We start from the raw sequence: 18,068 nt of genomic DNA on the forward strand, positions 1-18,068 counted from the left end.
AGACTTCATTAATATGATCATATATGTATATCTATACATCTAAATTATTCAAATATGCACCTAAAACTACATTGTCCTACAATATAAACTCTTTAGTACAAATATGACATACTAGATTGGTGTTCTACTAAAAAAAAAAAATTCAAGGGCATCACCTTAGTTTTCTAATATATAAAACTAAGCTCAAAATTATTATAAAACTTAGCACCTAAAGGCTGGCGCAGTGGCTCACGCCTGTAATCCCAACACTTTGGGAGGCCGAGGCAGGTGGATCACTTGAGGTCAGGAGTTCGAAGTCCCAAAAACTTAGCACCTCAAAATCTAAAGATATTAGCAAAAGGCATCAAGGAATTTTAATTAAAAAAATAAAAACACCTACTATATATGTCTCATAAAAGTCTCAGCATTTTGCTTCTCATTCTAATCTTACATAACTGACTTTTTTAAGAGCATAATAAACTAAAACTACATATATATGCTTATTCATGAGTTCCTGGCCTTTGAAATTAAAAGACAAACATACATATTTTCACTACCAAACTACAACCATATTTCAATTAGTGAAGAAGCTCTATCAGTGCTAGCAAACATCAATTAAAATCGATAACAAGGCCGGGCGTGGTAGCTCACATCTGTAATCCCAGCACTTTGGGAAGCCAAGGCAGGCTGATCACCTGAGGTCAGGAGTTTGAGACCAGCCTGGCCAGCCTGGTGAAAACCCCCCTCTACCAAAAATACAAAAATTAGCTGGGCGTGGTGGTGCAAACCTGTAATCCCAGCTACTCAGGAGGCTGAGGCAGAAGAATTGCTTGAAGCCGGGAGGCAGAGGTTGCAGCGAGTGGAGATTCTGCCATTGCACTCCAGCCTGGGTGAAAGAGCGAGACTCTGTCTCAAAAAAAAAAAAACCCATAGAACTAAAAAAAAGATCTGCAATCATAGAGATTTGATTAAAGAGTTTACTTAATATCTATCACCAATCAAAGCACTGAGATAGATGTTCCAGAGATACTAAATATTATCAGCAAGCCAATTTGAACTAAAAAACCTGAAAAGTTGGATAGGAACATAATATGATTAAAAAAAAAACAAGGCCGGGCACAGTGGCTCACGCCTGTAATCCCAGCACTTTGGGAGGCTGAGGCAGGCTGAGGCGGGCAGACCATGAGGTCAGGTGTTCGAGACCAGCCTAGCCAATATGGTAAAACCCCGTCTCTACTAAAAAATATCAAAAAAAATTAGCCGGGGATGGTGGTGTGCACCTGTAGCTCCAGCTACTCAGGAGGCTGAGGCAGGAGAATTGCTTGAACCCAGGAAGCGTAGGCTGCAGTGAGCCGAGATCGTACCACTGCACTCCAGCCTGGGCAACAGAGTGAGATTCCATCTCAAAAAAACAAACAAACAAACAAAAAAAAACAGAATATGATGCCATATATAGCAGACATAATTACCAAAGACTTTTAAATTAGAAAAAGAAATCACACTTTTGTTATAGAGGACAGATTATAGAAAAGTGATTGGTAGGCCAGGCGTGGTGGCTCATGCCTGTAATCCCAGCACTTTGGGAGGCCGAGGCAGGCAGATCGCTTGAAGCCAAGGAGTTCAAGACAAGCCTGGCCAACATGGTGAAACCCAGTCTCTACTAAAAATACAGAAATTAGCCAGGCTTGGTGGTGCATGTCTGTTGCCAAGCTACTTGGAAGGCTTGAACCTAGGAGGCAGAGGTTGCAGTTAGCTGAGATCGAGCCACTGACCTCCAGCCTCGGCAACAGTGAGACTTTGTCTCAAAAAAAAAAAAAAGGAATTTATAAAAGTCTAAAATAATTTAATAAACTCTAGTCATTTACCTTTAGCTTTCTAGTTTGAATGGCAAAGATTATTTAGAGGCTTTCCTTGTATACCTCCTGCACTTACTAAATTATCTTCCTCTAAAAAGTTAAAATCTAGGCTTGAACAAAGTTTGTTGGTTTCCAAACCTTGCATGAAAAAAATCATATCCTTGTCATGTCTATTGAAGACCTAGGTGGTAGTACTAAAATTACAAATATATTTATTCCTGTTTGATATCACCCACAACTAAGAAAGCTTTTTAAAAAAAGAAACAAATGTTAAAGAACTTATAAATTTCATTCTCTGAACATTACACTAAATCCAATAAAATGCAAAAAGTCCAAAGGATGAAGTGACAAATTCACTTTAAGTCTTAAACAACTAAAGAAAAACAGTGAATTGATGCCATGACCATTTAGTTTCTTTGTGTTTAACTCTGTAAAAATTGAAATTAAGTGCACTGAAAAAATTCTATTTCACACTAATCAAGTATCTGAGCTTATGTTTAGACAGTTCCTGGAGTTATTTCCTATAAGGCTTTAATTAAAAGCACTCCTATTGATAAGCTGTTCCTTTTGATTTTTTTTCTCAGTATCATTATTAGTCACAGGATTAAAGCTATTAGTTATATTCCTCCCTATAAATCACTCAAGGTAACCCCAAGGTTGTTGAGCATTAGAAAACTCTCAATAGCTTATGTGTGCATACTAGCACAGCCTAGTCAACATAAGATACATGCATTAGAATTGATTTCATTTTCAAGGCTTGGCTACATCTTTGATCTGACATTTAATGATTTTAGTTATGAAAAATCATTTTAAAAGATTTTATATTTATACCGATGTTTAATAAATGTTCTTGACTTATCTGCATATGCTGACACCAGTCAAAAAGATAAATAAAATCAAATCACATTAAAATTTGCAATGACATGCTGCTTCCAGTCCATAGAGCTCTCATTTTCATTTTTCAAGGATTTGGGCTGGACATGGTGGCTCACGCCTGTAATCCCAGCACTTTGGGAGGCCGAGGTGGGTGGATCACGAGGTCAGGAGATCGAGACCATCCTGGCTAACACGTTGAAACCCCATCTTTACTAAAAATACAAAAAATTAGCCAGGCGTGGTGGCGGGCACCTGTAGTCCCAGCTACTCGGGAGGCTAAGGCAGGAGAATGGCGTGAACCCGGGAGGTGGAGCTTGCAGTGAGGTGAGATCATGCCATTGCACTCCAGCCTGGGCAACAGAGTAAGACTCCGTCTCAAAAAAAAAAAAAAAAAAAAAAAAGGATTTGGGATTTCATTACAAATATCTTGAAACTGATTTAATATCTTGTTTAAAATGAGAATTAAGTGAATTTGCTAGATTTTTAAATAAAACTTTCCTTGGAAATCAATGTTCCACCCATGTGATCAATCCTACTTAACAAAGCAGAATTAAGGAAGTGAGGGTGATCTGGCTGCAACACCTGTCACCCCATTGATCAAAGGGTTAATTCGGCTGATCTGGATGGCCAGGAAGGTATCCCCTTTCTCCCTCACCACTCCATGTATATCCCTCCCGAAGCAGTGCACTTGGTCGAAGAGGACCTTCTCTGATAGAGGAGGACTGTTCATCGGTCAAGGGTATACAAGTAGCTGTGCTCCCCTGCTAGACCCTCCACACAAGCTCTCAAAGCAGAACTAAGTCTATATTTTTAAAAGTGCATAAACTGAAGTTTGGGGATGATGAAAGACAGCCACTTAAGTAATGTGGAATAATAAATAGCTTCAATACTACTTACAACACTCAAAGATTTTTCAGATATTAAACCTTAAAACATTTGCCACACCTAAACAGAATAACGATATTGTAGTAAAGAGAGACCAACTCATAACACAGTATAAGAAGTCAATAATATTTAAAACTTTAGGCCGGGTGTGGTGGCTTGTGCCTGTAATCCCAGCACTTTGGGAGGCCGAGGCGGGCGGATCACGAGGTCAGGAGATGGAGACCATCCTGGCTAACATGGTGAAACCCCGTCTCTACTAAAAAATACAAAAAATTAGCCGGGCGTGGTGGCGGGTGCCTGTAGTCCCAGCTGCTCGGGAGGCTGAGGCAGGAGAATAGCGTGAACCCGGGAGGTGGAACTTGCAGTGAGCCGAGTTCGCGCCACTGCACTCCAGCCTGGGTGACAAGGCAAGACTCAGTCTCAGAAAAAAAAAAAAGAAAAAAAAAAAGACTTTAGAAAAAGTGCCAGGCGTGGCGACTCACGCCTGTAATCCCAGCACTTTGGGAGGTGGAGGCGGGTGGATCACGAGGTCAGGAGATCGAGACCATCTTGGCTAACACGGTGAAACACCGTCTCTACTAAAAATAGAAAAAAATAGCTGGGCGTGGTGGCGGGCGCCTGTAGTCCCAGCTGCTCGGGAGGCTGAGGCAGGAGAATAGCGTGAACCCGGGAGGTGGAGCTTGCAGTGAGCCGAGACGGCACCACTGCACTCCAGCCTGGGCGACAGAGGGAGAATCCATCTCAAAAAAAAAAAAAAAAAAAAAAGCAAAAGTAATTAAAGCTCTGTCTCTAACACAAACATTATAAAAGACTGACTTGCTTTGAAAAATTGCATATAGCCAAATTGCTATAAGAAAATCCAGGAAGACAGATACTAAATGAAAATTACATTAAGAAAAAATTACTAAAGACCAGGCACGATGGCTCACTCCTGTAATCCCAGCACTTTGGGAGGCCGAGGCATGCAGATCACCTGACGTCAGGAGTTTGAGACCATCCTAGCCAACATGATGAAACCCCATTTCTACTAAAAATACAAAAAATTGCCAGGCGCGGTGGCTCATGCCTGTAATCCCAGCACTTTGGGAGGCCAAGGGGGCGGATCACCAGGTCAGGAGATCGAGACCATCCTGGCTAACATGGTGAAACACCGCCTCTACTAAAAATAAAAAATTAGCCGGTGTGGTGGCATGCTCCTGTAGTCCCAGCTACTCGATTGCTTGAACCCGGGAGGCGGAGGTTGCAGTGGGCCAAGATTGTGCCACTGCACCCCAGCCTGGGCGACAGAGTGAGACTCCGTCTCACAAAACAATAAATAAAATAATAATAATAATAATCAAAGCCTATTATCTTCAATAAATAATCAAAAGCCTATTAATCAGAATTCTGGAATCATGATATCCAACTGCAAGTTTCAGTTCTGGCCAAATCATAATTATTTTTAAAGCAATAAAAATTATATTTATGGGCCGAGCATGGTGGCTCAGACCTGTAATCCCAGCACTTTGGGAGGCCGAGGTGGGCAGATCACTTGAGCTCAGGAGTTCAAGACCAACCTCGGAAACATGTTGAAACCCTAAACATTTTTGTCAAAAAAAAGTACAAAAATTAGCCTAGCATGGTGGCACATACCTGTAGGCCCAGCTACTTGGCAGGCTGAGGCAGGAGGATGGCTTGAGCCCAGGAGGCAGAGGAGTGAGCTGTGATCGTGACACTGCACTGTAGCCTGGGCGACAGAGCCAGACCCTGTCTCAAAAAAAAATTTTTATTTTTATTTTTTCATATTTATATTTTATTTTTCATATTTATATTTTCAGTCAATTTTTACTGATGTAGCAGATAAAGCTTTTGCTGATGTGCCTAATTTTCATAAATTAAATTTTCTTAGTAAACAGCCTCATTCTGCCCATGCTTGAAACTTTGACATAGAATTTGCCATCTGTTCCTTGAGAATGTTACTAGTATAATTAAGAATAGTAGGTGCTTTAATTATTTTTATATTAGACATTGCTAATGATATTATTTGACTTGCTTATTTTTCACAATTTTCAGGGCTTTTTTTTTTATGTGTGTTGTTCCCAGGGAAGTAAAAAATGTTCTTAGTTTACATGCTAGAAATTAAGAGCCTTTAAAATAACAGCTGCAACTGAAATTGATATTTAGAACATTAGAAGATGTGGAGAAAGGCAAAAAAAATTAGGACAAAAGGTCCAATTACTTCATTTAGTATTAAGCAAAGATATAATTTTTTCCCATTTGTCTTTGCATTTGCAATTTATAATATATATAAAGTATTTTTCTAATAAAGCACAGTTTATTCATAAAACAATTAAAATTTCAAAAATAAACAACTCACACTATCAGATTAGAAGACAAATTGACCTTGTGTCACAAATTGTACACTATCCATAATGCAGGTTCAAATATAAAAACTTGCCACTTTAGGCTGGGCACAGTGGCTCACGCCTGTAATTCCAGCACTTTGGGAGGCCAAGGAGGGAGAATCACTTGAGGTCAGGAGTTCAAGACCAGCCTGGACAACATGATGAAACCCCATCTCTACTAAAAATACAAAAATTAGCTGGGTGTGGTGGCATACACTTGTAATCCCAGCTACTTGGGAGACTGCGGTGGGAGGATCACTTGAACCCAGGAGGTGGAGGTTGCAGTAAGCCACGATCACATCACTGCACTCCAGCCTGGTGACAGAGTGAGAATCCGCTCAAAAAAAAAAACAAAAACAAACAAAAAAAACCTTGCTATTTTGATTTCAACATTATATATTTTAAAACTCCTTTTAATTGAAAAAGATGACATTAAACAAAAATGTCAGCCATAAAATAAAAATTCAACATAGCAATGTTTTAAGATTTGAATTCTAGGCCAGGCGTGGTGGCTAATGCCTGGAATCCCAGCACTTTGGGAGGCCAAGGTGGGTGGATCACAAGGTCAGGAGATCGAGACTATCCTGGCTAACACGGTGAAACCCCGTCTCTACTAAAAATACAAAAAATTAGCTGGGCGTGCCTGTAGTCCCAGCTACCTGGGAGGCTGAGGCAGGAGAATGGCGTGAACCCAGGAGGTGGAGCTTGCAGTGAGCCGAGATCGCGCCACTGCACTCCAGCCTGGGCGACAGAGGGAGACTCCGTCTCAAAAAAAGAGGATTTGAATTCTGAGACTGAGTTATTCTGATAGAATGTTAGAAAAACAGAGAATATATATTGCACTATTTTAAGAACACAAGTTAGTGATAAACATTCTTTCCTCCAAGCAACATATAATAATATTGTATCAGAAAGTGATAATTCATATTAAAATTAAGGTACTTTATTGAAAACTCTGTATTATATTGTACTTTTCCTCTAACACTTGAAGCATTTATTATAATTAGATAATTCAAACTAACAGGAACAGTAAGAGTTTTATCCTACAAAAAAAAGACAAAGTGCTCTAACTTATTATGCTTTATTTAGATGAAGTTACAAATGCTAATTACAATTGAAAATACTAAATGCAACTTAAGTTTTTCCAGTATTGTTCTATGCTTAGAAGTCAAATAAGGAAATACTATATAATCAGAGCCCTACATTTTTAAATTTTCTAATATGACAAATCCCGAAGTAAAAATTCTGTTTATTCTCCAAAAATGTTTATCACTATATACTTTAGAAATGTAAAAACAAAATACAGCAATCAGCACCATATAAATGCAAACTAAACAGAACTAAGAGTTAAATAGAACGTATTGCAAGTCAGCAGACCATACTACCACACTGAAAAAAAGAGGGATGCTTTTAATAATGCTAAGAATTCCTGATGTCACAATATTCTGTGTGAGATGTTTCTTTAAAAAGATAACTGAATTTCACAAGAAACACCTCATTTAAAATAAAGCAAAATTTAGGGACAACAGTGTCCAAATTCTGAATTTGGCTTTTGGTCAATAAAGATGGAACACCACTGCCAAGTCAGTATTCTTGGGGTAGTGATTACTTATCAACTATGTAATCATTAATAGAAAAGCACAAAGAAAACATAAATGACCTAAGCTTGATGCAACTGCTAAACTATACAAGATAATATGGCACTTGAGCATAGCTGAGAATCTGAATTTAAAGTACATTTTTCTATAGATGGAAGAAAATACTCTACAGTGAAGAAACCAAAGAAGTAGAAAAAAAAATCTGATTTACAGCTTCTGGGATGACTGGTTTCTTAACTCAAAAGGATTATTCAATTCAGAACATAGTATCACAACACGGCATCTCTTGCAACATTAGAGTGATCTGATAGATCATGGAGAGTAAAGGGAAAGGTGCTCTCAATAATCTTTTATTTTATAAAACAAGTAAAGGTCATTATTTTGGGATATATTTTGATATTAAGATTTGAAATTATTTATTGAGACTATCCCTCCTTGAGGAAATTTTTTTTCAGCATTACAAACCTACACGTCATATACATATAATACGAAGTTTCATCTTACACAGTATCTCTTTTAGGGAAAATACTAAGATTGTCAACATGCAATTAAATAATTAGCATGATATACAAACCATGGATTCTGGGTAAGTAACAAATATTTCTTCAAAATATAAATCAATATGACAGGAAAAAAAAAATGCTCCCATCAACAGAGGTACATTTAAGGGGACAGCTAACCTGATTCAGAATCACTGCTGTCTGAAGAGCTTAAGTCACTGCTGCTACTTTCAGACTCTGATGAGCTGCTGCTGCTGCTGCTGCTGCTGCTCTCACTCAGTCGGGAAACACTTCCAACAGCTTTGAATGGTTGCGTTTTATCAGCTACAAAACAGAGAAACATATTAAAATGCCAGAAGAATTAAATAGTTGCAGGAACATTTAAAAACTGCCACCTAGGCTGGGCATGGTCGCTTATGCCTGTAATCTCAGCACTTTAAGAGGCCAAGGTGGAGGATCACACGAGGCCAGGAGTTCAAGACCAGCCTGGGCAACATCACAAGACCCTGTCTCTACATACATACATACATACGTACATACATATAAAAACTGCCACCTACACTTTGTTTGACGTTTTCTAGGATTTAACTGATTATTAACATCCAGTAACTGCTTTTCCAACTTCTGCTTTTTCTGTGAGTGAAGTTCTTCTTTGGACATCATTATTTTCTTAGCTGTGTGATTTAGGAGGGAAGAAAGTGAGTATAACCAAAAACCAACATAAATACCAAACCGATTTCTATTAATATGCAGAAATACATACCAGGAGGTTTTAATGGTCTCTTTCTTAGACATGCCGAAACATATTTTTCTAATTCTCTTAGTGTTGATGCTTTCAGTGTTTCAAAGTCTATCTCTATCTCATCAGGATTGGAACTGCTCAGAGAAGGCTCTCTTGATTGTATTATGCGAACTACTCGCCCAAGTTTATCTCCAGGGAGTTTGTTTATATTCAAACTTAACTGCCTTTTCTCATCATAGTTCATAGGTTTAGCACTATCTTCATCTTCAGATTTTAGACCAATGAACTGTTGTTTCCTTTTCTTTGGCTGACTGTAACAAAAACTCAATTTAGTCCAACTTATCGTTATTGTCTTAATAAGCTATCATAATAAAAGATACTTACTTTCTCTTGGACTTTTCCTTTAGTCTCATTTGCTCACACATTTTTCTTGGATTTTCATTGCTGTTATTAACCTTTTCTTTTTTCTTTTCCTTTTTAGACTTCTCTTTCTTTTTATTTAGCTTACGGAAAGGTACCTGGGACAAAACCTGGAGCTGTTGATGTACAGCTTTAAGCTGATAAAAGAAAAAAAATCTGTAAACATTCATGTCTCTAAATAATTAAAGAAACTAGAAAAAAATCAAGCCACTCCAAAGTCAAGAGTGTCTTTTGTGAAATTCATTTCTTATTACATTTCCTTCAAGTTTTTATTTAATTTCACAAATGCACTGAATTTTTAAAAGGCATATATTAAATTACAAAAACTATCATGTGCTCAACCCATAAACTTAAATATTCAACTACCAACAGATCAAGAATAAATAACATTTCCAGGTGGTCTTAAGTTTGTTTTTTGAGCCAGGGTCTTGCTCCGTCACCCAGGTGGGAGTGCAGTGGTATGATCCTGGCTCACTGCAGCCTCAACCTCCTAAGCTCAAGTGATCCTCCTGCCTCGTTTTTTTTATTTTTTTGTAGAGACGTGGTCTCACTATGTTGCCCAAGCTGGTCTCGAACTCCTGGGCTCGTGCAATCCTCCCACCTTGGACTCCCAAAGTGTTGGGGTTACAGGCGTGAGCCACGGTGCCTGGTTGGTCTTAAGTTTTTAATCATTGATTTTTCAGACTTGAGCTCCAGAACCGTTTAACATTTTATCATAAAAAGCAGTTAATGTTAAATAAGACCTCATTCATAAAATATCTCTGATTATTTCTTAAATTATTTCCATGAGAATCAACCACTCATGATTAGGAATAGATAACATAATTTTTTAAAATAACAGATTTTTATGATAATAAATATTTGATTAGGAAAAACTATTAAACATTAAAAATTTGCCAATAAGTAAATAAAGCCACAGTTATGAAGCGATCTAACTATAACAGCTTTAAATCTGCAGAAAAAATTTCCTGATAGATTAGCAGCTCATAGATTATCAAAATTTGTATCAATACAATCAATCAACTACCTGCTCCTGAAGCTTTGCAAGACGCTTAACTCGTTCATCTTCAGAATCATCAGAAGAGTTCCCTTCAGAGGAGGCTTCATTAGTGTTCTCTCTACCAGTGGTTTCTGTGATATCTGTTTTGATGTAACATAAAGGCATACTCTCAACAGGTTCAACTGGGATCTTTGAAAAATGCGTTTCGAAAACATCCTATAATGAAAAATTAGTTTGTTATGGTTTTCTGCATTTTTTATTTAATCCAGCAATCATAGCTTTTAATAAAAAGTACATTTCAGTGTCATATTTTGACCAGAATTCTTTTTTCCTTTAAGATATATCAGAAGAAACGTATTAAGACTGATGCTGGCCAGGCGCCATGGCTCACGCCTGTAATCTTAGCACTTTGGGAGGCCAAGGCGGGTGGATCACCTGAGATGGGGAGATCAAGACAAGCCTGACCAACATGGAGAAACCCCGTCTCTGCTAAAAATACAAAATTAGTCAGGTGTGGTGGCGCATGCCTGTAATCCCAGCTACTTCGGAGGCTGAGGCAGGAGAATCGCTTGAATTCGGGAGGCAGAGGTTGCAGTGAGCCAAGATTGCGCCACTACACTCCAGCCTGGGCAACAAGAACGAAACTCCATCTCAAAAAAAAAAAAAAAAAAAAAAGACTCATGCTTCTCTGCCTGCCAAACTTACCAACTTTTCTCCATTTTTTTTCAGGCAAGATAGACCTCTCAAGTAATATAGGGGTTCTTTTTTTTTTTTTTTTTTTTGAGACGTAGTCTCGCTCTGTTGCCCAGACTGGAGTGAGTGGAGTGGCACGGTTTCGGCTCACTGCAAGCTCTGCCTCCCGCGTTCACGCCATTCTCCTCCTGCCTCAGCCCCGCCAGCAGCTGGGACTACAGGCACCACCACGCCTGGCTAATTTTTTTGTATTTTTTAGTAGAGACGGGGTTTCACCATGTTAGCCAGGATGATCTCCATCTCCTGACCTCGTGATCCACCCGCCTCGGCCCGCCAAAGTGCTGGGATTACAGGCGTGAGCCACCGCGCCCGGCCGGCACAGGGGATCTTCTTTCAAGGGCCCTGTAGTTGGTAAATCATTCTATTACCTCCAGCCATTTAGACTGTCCCCTCAGTGGGACATGGGCTCTAGTCAACCCTATATATCATATATCTACATCCCCTCTTCACTAATATTTCTCCAGTTTCCTTTGTATGCAGGCCAGCTTCATTAAAAGATTCGCTACTAAAGGATGCAAGAACTCAAAAAAAAAAAAAAACAAAACAAAACAAAATAAAACACACAACCCTCTCAGTTTTAAAAGTATAATTCATAAACTGTTTTGTTGGTGCAAAAGTAATTGTGGTTTTTGCCATTTAATACTTAGAGGTGTAGGAGTTATTATTCTTTATCTCTTAAGTTATGGTTCTAAAAAACGTTTCAACTATGTTCAGAGGAAAAACACTTTCAGAGCACAGTAACAGCTCACCTGAAGCATTCTTGCCATTGTCACAACTTCGTGATCTGGAGGATTGTACTTGTAGCAATTCATGAACATTAATCTAACATCTGCCGCAAATTTGTATGCATCCTTATATTCTTGGTTATCCATTTTCTCCTAAATTAAAGAAAAACTACAGGATTCACAAACAGTTCAATTCAATAATTATTTGAGCACCTACATTAAATGTTCATATTACAAAATAATTCAAATATACAGAAAACAGTTGCCCACCATCCAGATTTGACAAATGTTAAAATTTTGCTACATTTGTTTCATATTTTTCAGACTTTGAAAAAAAATCCAGTGAATTTTGACAAGTAGAGATAAGGAAGGAGGACATTCCAAGTAAAGAGAACAGGAACAAAATCACAAAAGCAGAGAAGCAGAGTGTTTTCATATAATCTTTTTTTTGAGACAGAGTTTCCCTCTGTCACCCAGCCTGGAGTGCAGTGCATGATCTCCGCTCGCTGCAACCTCTCCTCCTCCCAGGTTCAAGTGATTCTCGTGACTCAGCCTCTGGAGTAGCTGGGACCATAGGCATGCACTACCATTCCCAGCTTTTTTTTTTTTTTTTTTTTTTTAGTAGAGACGAGGTTTTGCCATGGCCAGGGTGGTCTCAAACTCCTGGCCTCAAGTGATCCGCCTGCCTTGGCCTCCCAAAGTGCTAAGATTACAGGCATGAGCCACTGTGCCCGGCCTAGAACCATGGACATGTTCAAGTGGAAGAAAACAAAAAGATATATTTAAAAATTTTCCAGAGACTCACTCCAGGTAGTATGACTCGGATGATCTTAATTTCCTTCATCTTTTTCTAGATTTTAAGATTTCTTTGCAATGATGAATTACTTTTATAATCAAGAAAAAGAAGTTCTTCCTTTTAAGGCAACATTTACCTTAATAGTTCCAAGATCCATTGGATTTTTGACAATGTCATAGTAGTTATGGAGTCCCAAAGCATTAACGTCAACAGGATTATAAAAGGGCCATGCATATGAAAAATGTTTCTTTGCAAGCATTTCTTTAAGAATCTCACTACAGTGTTTTAATTGTTCAGTTACTTTAACACTCTTCACATTATATTGTTGCTGAGAATCTGGCAAAACATTCTTTGGCATATTTTCTTTTATAGGTGGCAGTGTCACTGATTTTTCTGTGAATGTTGGAGAAAATTCACTACTTGCTTTAACTGCTGAAGTTGCAGGAGTTGTTGTATCTGCTTTCCTCTTCACACCCTTTGTAACCTAAAACAGAACAATTCAACAACAAAAATATATTTGAGATGATATTCAGAGCAATAGTTCCTTATCAGTTAAAAGAAAAAAAGGGAAAGATTATTGGCACCAAGTCTTTATATAGATAATTTACACATATTGTTGTCAATCCATGCATTAAATATTGCTAAAGGTTAATTTCCTTTTGTAGGCAAACTAAATAGTTCTAATATTATCTTCCCACATACCAAAGAATGTCTTGTGCAAACCTTAAGATGAATGACAAGTAAAAAATCAAAGTCACAGTTATACCAAATAAAGTTTCTGAATACCTGAAAATCAGCAAGAATATGTGATTTTTAAAAGAAAACTATGTAGGTGAACAACTTCTGATATTAATACTATCAAGATACCCAAACAGTACAAATTCTACCTAAGAAATATCTAAAATTTGGCTAGCCTCTTAGGTGTCTATTCATAAAATGCATAGAGAGGTGGAAACAGTATTATTTCAGATTGCTAGATACTAAATGAATTAAAAAAGAAAAATTGCTAGAGGCTGAAGACTAATTTTCCTATTAATGGAAAAACAATCCAACATTAAAAAGCAATGATTTAAAAACTACAACAAACTTACTTGGGCCGCAGTTTGTGAACTGGAGTTGACTGAAGCTCCCTGTGCCACGTTCAAGGGAGAAATAGATGTCTTAGGAAATACAGAAGGAATTGCTTGCTGCTTAAATACTTTTTCTGTTGCGCTGGGCAATGATTTTTCTTTAGCAGAAGAAACAGCTATATTCTGTTGAGTGCCTGGAAAATTATGAGCCAGAATCAAATATATGAATGAATAAAGTACAAAATATCACTTTCTGTCTTATTTTCTATTTCATTTAGTTCAGCTTTTTAGCAATATAAGCATAGGATACTTATTTCATTTTGAAATCTACACACACAGGATTAGACAGGTTAGACCAATTTAGATATAATAATGGAGACTTCAACATTTGTTATTAAATGGTAGGTTTATCAGTTTTATTCAAAAAGGTGCCTGGCTTAAACCAAGACTAATAATAGAGGTGTGTGGTTAGCTTCAGGTAGCTATGAATATGAGGAAAAATTTCAGATACTCTGGAGACCAACCATACAATACTATGTGAGGTCTTCAGAATGCTCTGCATAAATATCCAAGGACTTCATAATTGTTACATAGTCCATCACAGAACAAAAGATGTGAATATGATTCTCTTATCAATACCTTCTTCAGAAAATTCTGCCAAAGGAATAATTGTCACATTCTTCTGCCCTGTTCTCACAGAATGTTATGATGTAAGACATTTGGATCATATCACTCTGAAATCTGTTATTTCAAAAGTTCAACCTTCCATCAAGGCAACTCTATTCTTCTAATTGTTCACAACAAAAACCTTGAAGTCATCTTTGACTCCACTGTCTCTCAAACTCCATATCCAACCCACCAGCAAACCCTGTTAGCATTATCTTCCTATCTAGACTCCAAACACTTCTCACAAGTGGCATTCACTTTGGCCCAAGGCATCATCAGTGCACAACTCAATTATTGCAATAACATCCAGGCAGGTCTTCCTTCTGCTTCAGTACTCTATAGTCTATCCTCAAAACAGCTACCAAAGTGATCTTTTAAAACTTAAATCAGTGACAGCTTGTAATCTTGCTAAGTAAAAACCAAAGTGCTCATAGCATGTGTACAATCTGCTTGTCCTCTTCTCCATACTTCTTCCCTCCTTCCAACCTCACTTCTTATTTTTTTTAATTTTTTTTATTATACTTTTAAGTTCTAGGGTACATGTGCACAACGTGCAGGTTTGTTACATATGTATACATGTGCCATGTTGGTGTGCTACACCCATTAACTCGTCATTTACATTAGGCATATCTCCTAATGCTATCCCTCCCTACTCCCCCTACCCCACGACAGGCCCCAGTGTGTGATGTTCCCCTTCCTGTGTCCAAGTGTTCTCATTGTTCAATTCCCACCTATGAGTGAGAACATGTGGTGTTTGGATTTCTGTCCTTGCGATAGTTTGCTAAGAATGATGGTTTCCAGCTTCATCCGTGTCCCTACAAAGGACATAAACTCATCCTTTTTTATGGCTGCATAGTATACCATGGCACATGTGCCACATTTTCTTAATCCAGTCTATCATTGTTGGACATTTGGGTTGGTTCCAAGTCTTTGCTATTGTGACTAGTGCCGCAATAAACATACGTGTGCATGTGTCTTTATAGTAGCATGATTTATATTTCCTTGGGTATATACCCAGTAATGGGATAGCTGGGTCAAATGGTATTTCTAGTTCTAGATCCCTGAGGAATCGCCACACTGACTTCCACAATGGTTGAACTAGTTTACAGTCCCACCAACAGTGTACAAGTGTTCCTATTTCTCCACATCCTCTCCAGCACCTGTTGTTTCCTGACTTTTTAATGATTGCCATTCTAACTGGTGTGAGATGGTATCTCATTGTGGTTTTGATTTGCATTTCTCTGATGGCCAGTGATGATGAGCATTTTTTCATGTGTCTTTTGGCTGCATAAATGTCTTCTTTTGAGAAGTGTCTGTTCATATCCTTCACCCACTTTTTGATGGGATTGTTTTTTTCTTGTAAATTTGTTTGAGTTCTTTGTAGATTCTGGATATTAGCCCTTTGTCAGATGAGTAGATCGCAACATATAGCTATTTCCGGCTCTTCAATTCTTGCAAAACAAACTCAGGAACTAAGTAAATTTGAATGTATTTTAAGATAGGGTTGATATTCCTCAATATCTGAGTTGTCACTACTCTCTAAAACTTAGGAATCAAATACATTCAGATAATCTCACATCCTTTGATATTCCAACTGTTGCTCTTTGAACTCAGGAGCTAATTAGATATGCATAGTGAGGAATAGTTACAATTATTTAATTTTGTCTCTATCCCTCACAAGAATAAAAAGCCCTGTGAGGATAAGGGGACTTTGTTTTGGTCACCCCTAAATCCCTTGTGCCTAATGCAGTACTTTGTTCATGAGAGAAACACAGTAAATATTTGCTGCATGCCTATTGTGTGTTGGGCACCATTTTAGGTGCTAGGGCACAAAAATGAACAAGACAGACATAGTATCTGCTCTTGGAGCTTACTGTCTAGTGTAAGAAACAGACAAAAAATAAGTAATCAAACTGAATACAAGTGATGCTAAGTGTTAGGAAGGAAATATACAGGTTACTGACTAAATTAAGGCAGAGAACTATTATGGAGAGGGTAGCCAAGGAAGGCCTCCCTCTCTAAAGCTGAACACTAAGATGTCACTATAAAGGTAAGAAGTAGCCAGCCAGGTCAAGAGAACTATAGAATGGGAAGTAAGTCCACATGATTAGTGTGTGCACGAAGAAATAAAAGCATTTTAAGAAAGACACAGTAGTCTCCTAAGGCAAATACTGACAGAAGTCAAATAAAATGAGAATAGAAAAACACTACTTAAATTTTGCAGCATGAAGACTACAAGTGACCCTGACTGACAAAACGTTTTTGGTGGTGAATCAAAGCTAGAACTTGTGCTAAGGAGACTACATGAGTAAATAGGAAGAAAGAAACAAAGAAAAAAAAACAACAATAGCTGGAAGGATATGGATAAAGGAGTATTTTAAAGATGAGATACTAGAGCAAGCTTATAGGGTCATGAGACTAACCCCATAGAGGAGGAGAGATTAATGATCCAAGAAAAAAGGGAGATAACCAAAGGAATAAAATGGTTGAGATGGCAAGATCTGTTCACAAATGAAGGCATTGGCTCAAAGTGATGGAGGAGGAAAGGATCTGTTATAGGCCTTTGCTCTAGCTGATTCCTCTAGCTGGAATGTTCTTTCAAATCTTCACTTCTCAATGAGGCCTCCCCTGAATCTGTCATGTTTGTCTCTCACTTTCTACTGGAATATAAATTCCAAGATGGCAAAGTGTTTGTTTTATTCACTGATAATATCTCAAGAGCACAGAACAGTGTTGTGGTACATAATTAGCACTCAAGTATTTGCTCAATCAACATTACCAGTTTAATACCGAGTTTTCTTTGCCATAAATTATCAACATGTACGTAACATTATTTTAAACCAGCTACCATCATATGACAATTTTCCTACCACTGTGACTAACAAAGACACGACTCTGGTAGTGGAATGCTTTTGTCAAAAGTTTTTTAAACTTAGACATTCACTCTGAAGCCAAATCCTACCTATCCTTTGAGGTCAAACATAACTTATATCACCTCTAAAGCCTCTCCCAACTTTTCCAGCGTGATATGGTTTGGATGTTTTGTCCTCTTCAAATCTTATGTTGAAATGTGACCTCCAATGTTGGTGGTGGGGCCTGGTGTGGGAGGTGTTTGGGTCATGAGGGTGGATCCCTCATGAATCTCTTGATGCTGTCCTCGACGTAATGAAGGAGTGCTCACTCTATGAGTTCACATAAGATCTGGTTGCTTAAAAGAGCACCTCCTCCCTACCCCCACCTCACCATGTGACACAACAGCTCCCTCTTTGCCTTTGACCATGATTGAAAGCTTCCTGAGGCCCAGAAGCTAAGCAAATGCTGGTGCCATACTTACACAGCCTGCAAAACCATGAGCCAAATAAACCTCTTTTCTTTGTAAATTACCCAGCCTCACATATTTCTTTTCTTTGTTTTTTTTTGTTTTTTTTTGAGAAAGGGTCTTGCTCTGTCGCTCTGTTGCAGTGGTGTGATCATGGCTCACTGCACCTTCAACCTACTGGGCTCAAGCAATCCTCCCACCTTGGGCTCTTGAGGAGCTGGGACTACAGGTGCATGCCACTATACCTGGCAAAGTTTCAAATTTTTCTATAAAGGGTCCTCCTATCCTGCTCAGGCTGGTCTTGAATTCCTGGACTCATGTAATCCTCCCATCTTGGCTTCCCAATGTGCTGGCATTACAGCCATGAGCCACAATGCCCAGCCAGGTATTTCTTTATAGCAATACAAAATGTACTAGCACACATCACATATCAATTTCTCACTCTTGGCCATGCATGGTGGCTCACGCCTGTAATCCTAGCACTTTGGGAGGCCAAGGC

At 38.3% G+C, this 18,068-nt stretch overlaps 1 protein-coding gene across 3 annotated transcripts in view; it reads right to left on the reverse strand.

Annotated features, from left to right (window-relative positions):
* The window catches only part of BRDT (bromodomain testis associated), a 63,794-nt gene that overhangs the window by 25,066 nt on the left and 20,660 nt on the right, over nucleotides 1–18,068 (reverse strand). For 2 of the 3 annotated variants that reach the window (XM_054476468.1, XM_054476476.1), the window contains exons 5-13: nucleotides 13,606–13,778; nucleotides 12,651–12,998; nucleotides 11,743–11,871; nucleotides 10,268–10,456; nucleotides 9,205–9,377; nucleotides 8,842–9,131; nucleotides 8,639–8,752; nucleotides 8,259–8,402; nucleotides 5,229–5,342 (exon numbers count right to left, since the gene is read on the reverse strand). In XM_054476468.1, the coding sequence (XP_054332443.1) occupies nucleotides 5,229–5,342; nucleotides 8,259–8,402; nucleotides 8,639–8,752; nucleotides 8,842–9,131; nucleotides 9,205–9,377; nucleotides 10,268–10,456; nucleotides 11,743–11,871; nucleotides 12,651–12,998; nucleotides 13,606–13,778 (1,674 nt within the window). The remainder of the gene's footprint in view (nucleotides 1–5,228; nucleotides 5,343–8,258; nucleotides 8,403–8,638; nucleotides 8,753–8,841; nucleotides 9,132–9,204; nucleotides 9,378–10,267; nucleotides 10,457–11,742; nucleotides 11,872–12,650; nucleotides 12,999–13,605; nucleotides 13,779–18,068) is intronic. The other variant, XM_054476484.1, reaches the window with a different exon arrangement.

The sequence above is a fragment of the Pongo pygmaeus genome, chromosome 1 (genome assembly GCF_028885625.2).
Source record: "Pongo pygmaeus isolate AG05252 chromosome 1, NHGRI_mPonPyg2-v2.0_pri, whole genome shotgun sequence".
Classification (NCBI taxonomy): domain Eukaryota; kingdom Metazoa; phylum Chordata; class Mammalia; order Primates; family Hominidae; genus Pongo; species Pongo pygmaeus.